This window comes from Vespa velutina, chromosome 16 (genome assembly GCF_912470025.1).
Source record: "Vespa velutina chromosome 16, iVesVel2.1, whole genome shotgun sequence".
In the NCBI taxonomy this organism is placed as follows: domain Eukaryota; kingdom Metazoa; phylum Arthropoda; class Insecta; order Hymenoptera; family Vespidae; genus Vespa; species Vespa velutina.
In genome coordinates, this window is record NC_062203.1 from 3089548 (window position 1) to 3099083 (window position 9536).

The window sequence follows — 9536 nt, forward strand, 5'->3', positions numbered from 1 at the left end:
TTATATTTGGAAAAATGCGATTAATTGCAATGTCTACTTTAGCTAAGATTTTATCGAACGGATATATAAATATATATGTATATATATACACATATATATATATATATATTTATATATTTATTTATGCATTTAACATTAGAAAAGAAATGATTTAAGTCTGATCTTTTGTATAGAATTCATATTTTTTTTTTTCTTTTCTCTTTAATGACTTTCAAATGTATCATTTTAAATATTAATCGCCATATTACTTAATTGTTAGTTACGCGAACACGCACTGTTCCTACAAATTCATATATTTCACGCATCCTTTTCGCACCTTAATTTTGATATATATATATATATATATATATATATATATATATATATATATATATATCAAAATAACATATGTATATATATGTATATATATATATATATATATAAATGTGTATCTATATGTATATATACATATATATATGTATATATATGTATGTATGTATATGTATATATATGTGTATATATATGTATGTGTATATATATATATATATATATACATGTATAAATTTTCATTATAATTATATATATACATTATCATTGCTTCCGCTTGTTTCGAATTAAAATTAATATTAATTTTGTACGCAGCTATTTTTACAAGGACAATCACATGCTCGAATTTATTTCGATGAAAAGGAAAAAAAAAAAAAAAAAAAAAAAAAAAAAAAGAAAAAAAAAAGAGAAAAAAAAAAGAGAAAGAAAGAAAAAATAAGGCAGATCTTGAAATATATTTCAGCGTTATTTATTAAGTTGTTAAAATGCAAAATGAAATAATGTAAATAACGATAATATACATTATAACTGTGTAAGAGGATTAATTTAAATGTTAAACTTAAACGTCATATTAATTAAGTTGCTATCAGTGTCACGTCAACGCGTAAATTAGGGAATTCTTATTTTTTAATTGGAAATTACGAATTAATAATAATTTACATCACGTGCATTTGACATAGTTGATATATGTCGAAAGTCCAACTTTCTTAATTATAGAAGTTATTGAAGGAGAGATAAGATTTTTGAATTCTTACGACATGTCATAAATTAGAGCTAATTCAAAATCTAAGATATTAATAATCGATTATCATTCAAACTTTTCATGATCAATGATTTCATAATTTTTCCTTTTAATATTTCATCATCGTATTTATACAATATTATAATGACGTAATCACAACAAGCGTTAGCATCATCGTCGTCTGGCTTGTATGTATATTTAATACCAAAGATACATAGCTCCTACATATTATTACATTACACGGTTCAGTAAGGACTACAGCAAATACCTAATAATCATTTAAAAACAACGTGTACATTTCTTAAGTGACAGTTATGTTATAATAAATTCTTTATTCTAAGAATGTATTTAAAAAGATATATTTACACTAACCTCAAATGAATATTAGAATATTTTTCATATTATATAATGCAGTAAAATTGAAAAGGGTAAGTATGAATCTATTAGTAATAATTTTATTAAATTCAAAAGATTTAAATATTGTAACAATTATATAAAATTTCATTTAAGAGAATTAACGTTAATCATATTTTTTCATAATATATATATATATATATATATATACATTCATATTTCGCGCGTCATTTTGCGCGCATGCGCAGAAAGTGACAATTGTATAGATATCTTAAAACGTAAATGTCTTCCCACACAGAGTACTGTTTACTTGATCATTTAATTGTCGGATCAGTGAGAACAAAAGGGTTAGGATGTATAAAACTCTGATATGATTGATTAAAGATTATAAAAAATGTTGACAAAATGGTTACCCAATTTTATTTTGGCGGTTGCCGTCAGATTTTTATTGATGAATTCTGAATATCAAAAAGTCATTAGCGAACGTGTAGAAGTGTCAACAGCATTGAATTCTTGGAAAAGAGGTTGATTTAAAGTCATTACTATTACGTATTCAAATTTTTTTCTTTTTTTTTTTTTTATATTTATCAAACTTCTTTAAATCTATCAATATTTTCAAGCTAGATAAGTTAGTTATAAAATTGTCTTATTTCTTTTAACCTTATAATTGATAAATTTTTTTTTTCTTTATTCTTTCTTTTTTTTTTTTTTTTTTTAGTTACCGAAGGAGTTTATCTACACAATTTTGGTATAGATCCTTACTCGGGTGATTTATTCCATGAAACTCCTATATGTCTTTATGTGTTTGATATTATACAACGATATTTCCCATGGTGGGCATTCTGTCTCCTATTTGTAGTCGCTGATTTAATAACATCACTGTGCCTTGCTTATGTAGGTAATAGTTATGCCAATAGTCGGGTAAGTGTATATAAAATTATCTAATATATATATATATATACTTTTAAATTTAGTTAGGTTAATTATAATTGATAATGATTTATCTCATTCATTTTTATTGCAGTGTTCAAAGAAAGAAAATAAAAAAGAAGATGTATCATTATCACAAGAAAAAGTTAATGGTACTTTTACAGAAACTGATTCAGCATTGTACGTTTTAATGGCCTATCTATTTAATCCATATATAATACTAAATTGTGTTGGATTCACAACTACAGTATTTAGTAATTTATTGCATTCTATAGCATTAGTAGCTATGGTACAACATTCAATTTTTTGGAGTTGTATTTCTATAGCTTTATTAACATTGCAAAATCTTTATCCTATATCGCTCTTAGTACCAATTGCTATTTACATATGTAATGATAAATCAGAGAAAAATGTAAAGTCTACAATTATCATTATTATTATTACATTTCTTTCTATGTTCACATTATTACTTGGTATTTGTTATTACATTATGGGCAGTTGGTCTTTCATTTGGAATATTTTTGGATTTATTTTATTGGTACCAGATTTACGTCCAAACATTGGACTTTATTGGTACTTCCTTACAGAAATGTTTGAACATTTCAGATCACTTTTCATAGCTTCATTTCAAATTAATGTTAGTTTGTTGTACATAGTACCATTAGCTTTAAGATTACGACGTGAGCCAGTATTATTGGCATTCTCCTATTTAGCCATAATGACTATATTTAAGTCATATCCATGCGTAGGAGATGTCGGATTTTATGTATCATTGTTACCATTTTGGATGCATTTGTTTCAACGTAAGTTATAACATTTTTTAAACTTTTAATTCTTATATATTGCCAATGATTCAACTTTTTCATTATAGATATGCAACAAGGATTCGTAATTGGTTGTTTTATATTGGTTTGTACTGGTTTTGCGCCAATCGTTTGGCATCAATGGATATATGCCAGATCAGCTAATGCAAATTTTTATTTTGGCGTTACATTGGCATTTGCCGTAGCACAAATATTTCTTTTAACAGACATTCTTTTTGCAAGCGTTAAATATGAATTTGCATCGCGACACAATATTAATAAAGATATCAGTGGAAGTAAAGCTAAATTACTTTTAGAGTGAGTTCAATGTTTTAATTAATGTTAAATATAAATAATATTTTACATTATAACAAAATTGATTATGGCCAAAATGCATTGTTTTATAAATAAATTATTAAGAAAACAATGTTCAATAATTAATACATTTTTCATTTCTTTTCATATTCATTTCATATTAATCTTATAATAATTACTTATATTTGTAATAATGAATTAATTTCGAATATATATATTTATATTTTTTTTTTCTTTCTTTTCTTTGTTTTTCCTCCAACAATATCTACAACGATAATTTATCGTTAAATATTGAAGAACGATTTGTCAGTTTTCATTTACTTACAAATTTTATGTCCATTAGTCTATCAATTTTTATTTTTATACGATTATTTTTCTAATAAATATCAAAACTCTCGTTAATATCAATTAAACAATAATAAAATATGACAAAGGTATATAATACAGAATTTAAGGAAGCATTAAGAGAAATCGCACAAAGAGTAGCGTACTTCAATTCACCTCACGGTAACCTCAAATAACATTTTTTATAATTATTATATTATAAAAATAGAAAGGAATAAACAATTGTATTATACCTTAAAAATGCAAAATCTAAAATAGTAGAAATTTAAAGGATCGTTTAAAAAACAAAACAAGAAAAAAAAAGAGATAATATCTATGCAATGTAATTCGGTGTATTTTATCAAGAAAAAAAAAAGTAGAATTAAAAAAAAAAAAAAAAATAAAAAAAAATAAAAGAAAAATAATACAACAGATCGTGTTAGGATCGTCGAATGGAGTCGTCGACTCGCCGGAATTTCAGATGAAAGTGACGAAGGAATTAAAAATCGTAACGATTATGTACAATTATTGAAGATAATGACACGGGGTGGCCGTTTGCATGGGATTTTTCTTGATCCACCACCTGATACAGACGAGATACCATCGTTGGCCGAATCAATGTGTAACTTTTTATCTAGCAAATGTAAGGACCTACCAAATGCCGGTCCATTGGAACCAATTGTATCGAGAAAAACGCCAGATGGTTGTGCTTATATCTCTTTACGAAAGATTGAAAATAAAGGGATTTTGTGTTATCTAGCAGTTAGTCCCGATGGATTGACCATGCCAAAGAAAGAACAATAAACGGTATATGTACACACACACATATATATATATATATATATCTTGAAGAAATTAAAAGTTTTACGAAGGATTTTGTTAATCGTAAATGACAACAAAAGGAAATAATGACGCTACAATGTTATATAGATAATCGAAAATGAAATAAGCACGATTGTAATGAGATAATAATTCGATTAAGAAAGAAAAAAAAAAAAAAAAAACAAAGAAAAGAACAAAAAGGAGAGAGAAAGAGAAATTAAATCTTTATTACTATATAATCTCCAATATTATTATCATTCTTTATAGATATAGATATATTGAAGGTAATAATGAAACAGAAGAAAAGAAAAGAAAAGAAAAGATTAATAAAATATAATATGATATAAAATGAAATTAATTTATTTAACTTTGTTATTTCATATTTTAGTACATATATTATATATGTAGTTAATATAATCCACAAATAGAAACACACACACACACACACACAGACAGGCATATATATACATATATATTTGAAATTTTATTTCTATATAAATAAAACTAGTATTTTTTTTTTTTAAATTAATAATTCTTATATTATTGATCAAAATGACATTATGTTTATATAATATATATATATATAACAATATAATATTTATTGCATATATAAAAGATTATAATGTATATTATAATATAATATAATAAATTATATTATAATCAATCCAATTAAATATATTATATATATATATAATATATTATATTATAATATATATATTATATTATATATTATGTTAAATTATTTATTTATATAATGCTGAATATGATATTGGACAACATACTGAAAATTTTAACTCAATATATATATACAGATTTATATATATACATATATATATGTGTAATATGTGTGTGTGTGTTTGTGTATGTGTGTATATGTTTACGATATCTGTAAATATCTATATGAATATATCGATAATCGTAATACTTTGAGTAGATCTTTTTTTTTGCATGGAGAAAAAATGTTAGACACTAATTAAAACAAATAAATCCTTTTAAAAAAGAAAATCAATTTCAAATCGATAAAATTAATGTAAGAAGCAAAAACTAAAGATAGCGCAAAACAATACAATAAAATTGTAACGATAACATGCAATGTTTGTTATTAATCTGTAATAATGTTATCGATTAAATTAATCCTTACTTTGTTCTTTTCTTTTTTTCTTTTCTTTTTCTATTTTTTTTTTTTTTTTTTTTCTTTTTGTTTCCTATTATATATCACAATTACAATGGATCATATCCGCTGTAGAGGTCGATACGATTGCATTTATTTATTTATTTATTTATTTTTTATTTAATATGAAAAAAAATAATAATTTTAAGTATAATTCGATAAGAATCGAGATTAGAAATTTTTTATTAATTTCATCGTTATGGAAAAAAATAGATAACGTTAACTAAGTAAGCGATTATTAAACTATGATAACGTAATGATGCGCAATAATTCATGTAATTGTTCTAATCCTATTAGACATTGTTCAATATTAACTCCGACATTTTTTCGATTGCATTTATTTGTCTCTCTCTTTTTTTTTTTTTTCTTTTTTTTTTCAATGTCTCAAATACTTCAAACCATTTCGTTCATTTAAAGAAACAAACTTATTAATCGTAACAACCAATCCGTCATTTCTTTTTAATTCACTTTCTTTTTATTTTATTTATTTTCTTTTTTTCTTTTCTTTTTTATAGAAGAGAATCGTTAATCAAAACATCTATACAGTACATACACACACATATATATATATATATATATATATAAAAGTGGAATCTTTATATACATTATAAACGAAATTTAGAGAAGTATAATAAACATTATATTATTCACAGTATATGCAATCTGATAAAGAGATATAAGGGATATACAATAAGAATATGTAGATGGTGAGAGGTAGGGTGAGAGAAAAGGAGGGACAGATAAACCTATAACGTGAATTTTTTATTACAAGATAATGTGATAATAATAAAAGATATTTAGTACATGTCTGTTTGTATATATATATATATATATATATATATATATATATATATATATATATATATATATATATATATTGTATATATATATCTATATATATATATTGTATATATACATTTGTATATATATATATGTATTTATAAATATATATATATATATATATGAGTGTGTGTGATTATGTACATACGATTTACATAAAGAAGCCAACCGATGGCTGTGTTAATTATTCGATAGTCGATATTTATCAGTTTATGTAGTCACGTATGTTAGTCATGTACTTACATATTTATTCGTTAATATATAAAACGCGAATAAGTTTGGACAATTGTAAAAATGAAAACGATTGCTGTTGAATTATTAAAAAAACAAAAGGAAGAAATAAGAATGACGATGACAAAAGGGAAAAAAATATTTATTATCGATCGTTAACATAATCCATAATGCGGATGAGTTATGAAGGAAAAAAAAAGAAAAGGAAAAAAAAAAAATTCAAAAATTTTCAGCATCGATTAACGCGAAAATTAATTTTGATCGATCGATACGTCGATCGAAATGCAATCTTTTGTTAATAGTCATCAGTGATATGGCATAAAACTTTATAATTCAGTGATGGAACAGAATGATCATGGGACAAAGTCACGCGCTTTTCAACACTCAAACACCTATAACCAATTACGTACGCTCGTGAACGTATATTCAATACTTAAATCGTTTAACAGAAATAAACTGATTATTAATTACAGTCAATAACCGATTATTAAAGGCGTGTACATACGTTATGGACAGACCTCGATGATACACGCGATAAGATTTATTTATGCATAAAATGCGTATTTAATTCTCGGTTCAATAACATTTTTTTTTCTATTTTCTTTTTCTTTTTTCTCTCTTCTCTCTCTCTCTCTCTTCATTTTTTTTTCTTTCTTTTTCCATAAACTCAATAGAACGCATTCTTTTCTTTTTCTTCTTTCCCTCCTACCCTCCTCCCCCCGACCCCCGTCACAATAAATTCAATAAAACGCGTTCTTTCATTTTCTCTTCTCCTCTTCTTTCTTTTCCCTTTTATTTTATTTCTCATCCATAATAACGATGATGATGATAATAATGATGATAGTAATAATAATAATAATCAAAAGTTGTTTCATTTAAAAAATTAATATTCTCTCTCTCTTTCTCTCTCTATCTATCTGTTTCTAACTCTCTCTCTCCCTCCCTCTCTCTCTCTCTCTCTCTCTCTCTCTCTTTTTCCCTCTCTGTCTGTTTATATCTCGGTTTAAGTAACATCTTTTCTTACGTCTACATATCACATGCATATAAGAGATTAATGCAAGATAATTAAATATTTATCTACGAAAGTACTGGATCAAAACGAGGAAGCCAACGTACGTCGTATACGTCCGATAACATAATTGCACTAATACCAGTTAGTAGCTCTTTAATCTTACTTTTTAGAAATTGACATTTTTCGTAGAATCTACATAAAACCAAAGCTTGTCATATTTGTTCGATATTAAAGCATAAACATTACCAATTATTAACAACAACGTGATCGACTGACAACGATACAAAAGGATTAATATTTATTTCCCTTTCATTTCATTATTTTCCTTTTTGTTATATTTAATTCTAAGTATCGTAAAAAAAAAAAAAAAAAAAAAAAAAAAAAAAAAAATAAATAAACACGCACATTTCGCCATATCTTTCGTTATATATTTCGAGTGATCTACCGGTAGTGTTTTGCTTTTTTCTTTTTTTTTTTTTTTTCTTTTTTTTCGTTTTCCTCTTTCTTTCTTTTTTTTTTTTTTTTCTTGTTTCTCTTTCCTCGTCATTGGAATTCTTATAAAAAGTTTTAAGAAAGGAATAATTTCTACTTGGTTGGGGTTTCGGGGAGGGGGTGATGGCGTAGGCGGTTGAGGTGATTGGGGGGGGGTGGGAGAGGGAGAAGGGATGATGGAGGGAGGATGGGGGAGCAAAGGAGGAGAAAGATTGTGGGAGTAACAAGTGTGATGAAGGAGAAACGATAATTATTCGTATAAGTATCCCAGGTCTACCATATTTGTTCGTGGCTCATGATAGAACTGGTTTTTTTTTTTTTTTTTTTTTTTTTTTTTTTTTTTTTGAAAAAGATCATTGTCACCTTGAAACGGTTATCGCACGTGTTATTAAGGAAAATATGTTTGCGCAATAGTAGTCATGAGACTAGTCACGGGACATTGATTTAAACGATTAATTTACCTATATCATAATTGTAAGTAAACATTTCGTCGGCTTACGGTTGTGCAGACATTTAATACGGAAGATCAATTGGTTACTTGTCCTTGAAAGCAATTATTTGATCTTTTTATATAGATACATATGTATATATAAAATATATATAATATAAATGTATATATATATATATATATATATATATATATATATATATATGTATAATAATTGCGTATATGTGTGTATATGTGTTTGTGCGTTTGTGTGTATGTGTAATGTATGCGTGTATTGTAATGAATTATTGAAAAGGTAAGAATAAATTCAATTAGTACATATTTTCCAATCATATTCATTATTTTAATAAATACAACTTTTCTGCCAGCCATCACAAGCATATCGTGTTTTTTTTTTTATTCTTCAGTATTTTTACTCGTATGCACACAACGCTAATAAAAAAGAATCACCGTTTTAATTAGTCTCGAACGTCGGGAAGTTCGAAAAAAATGATGTATAAACACTTTTTTTATACATTCTACCAAACGGAAACGTTTCTAATAATGTTAATTAGATTCACATGGATCAACAATGAAAACAGAATGATCTTTTATTTTTTTATATTGTTATTAATTATTATAATTTAACGAATGCCATCTCTCTCTCTCTTTCTCTCTCTCTCTCTCTCTGTGTATGTGTATTAAAGAATCAAATTTTCTTAATACTAAATGTTTCTATAATATATCAGTAATAAAAAGAAAGAATT

The 9536-nt window shown here is 25.3% G+C and overlaps 2 protein-coding genes across 3 annotated transcripts; both read left to right on the plus strand.

Annotated features, from left to right (window-relative positions):
• Positions 1-514: 514 nt before the first annotated feature.
• On the plus strand, positions 515-3572 carry LOC124954792 (phosphatidylinositol glycan anchor biosynthesis class U protein). Of its 2 annotated transcripts, XM_047508242.1 has the most exons (5): positions 515-1476; positions 1701-1926; positions 2121-2323; positions 2427-3135; positions 3204-3572. In XM_047508242.1, exons 2-5 carry the CDS (start codon positions 1797-1799, stop codon positions 3455-3457), a joined length of 1296 nt encoding a protein of 431 aa, XP_047364198.1. In that variant the 5' UTR covers positions 515-1476; positions 1701-1796; the 3' UTR covers positions 3458-3572. The 2 variants fall into 2 exon arrangements, with proteins under 2 accessions (XP_047364198.1, XP_047364197.1); XM_047508241.1 differs by lacking the exon at positions 515-1476 and having other exon boundaries at positions 1645-1926.
• A 303-nt stretch (positions 3573-3875) lies between these two features.
• On the plus strand, positions 3876-4829 carry LOC124954874. Its single transcript, XM_047508467.1, has 2 exons — positions 3876-3932; positions 4192-4829. Exons 1-2 carry the CDS (start codon positions 3876-3878, stop codon positions 4576-4578), a joined length of 444 nt encoding a protein of 147 aa, XP_047364423.1. The 3' UTR covers positions 4579-4829.
• Positions 4830-9536: the final 4707 nt, after the last annotated feature.

Bases quoted from the DNA above. Each gene is read 5' to 3' on its own strand.
- LOC124954792 (XM_047508242.1), top strand. From the start codon at position 1,797: ATGTTGACAAAATGGTTACCCAATTTTATTTTGGCGGTTGCCGTCAGA. The intron at 2,324-2,426 runs GTAAGTGTATAT...TTTTTATTGCAG, and splicing joins ATAGTTATGCCAATAGTCGG to TGTTCAAAGAAAGAAAATAA. The intron at 3,136-3,203 runs GTAAGTTATAAC...TTTTCATTATAG, and splicing joins TTGGATGCATTTGTTTCAAC to ATATGCAACAAGGATTCGTA.
- LOC124954874 (XM_047508467.1), top strand. From the start codon at position 3,876: ATGACAAAGGTATATAATACAGAATTTAAGGAAGCATTAAGAGAAATC. The intron at 3,933-4,191 runs GTAGCGTACTTC...AAAAAATAAAAG, and splicing joins TAAGAGAAATCGCACAAAGA to AAAAATAATACAACAGATCG.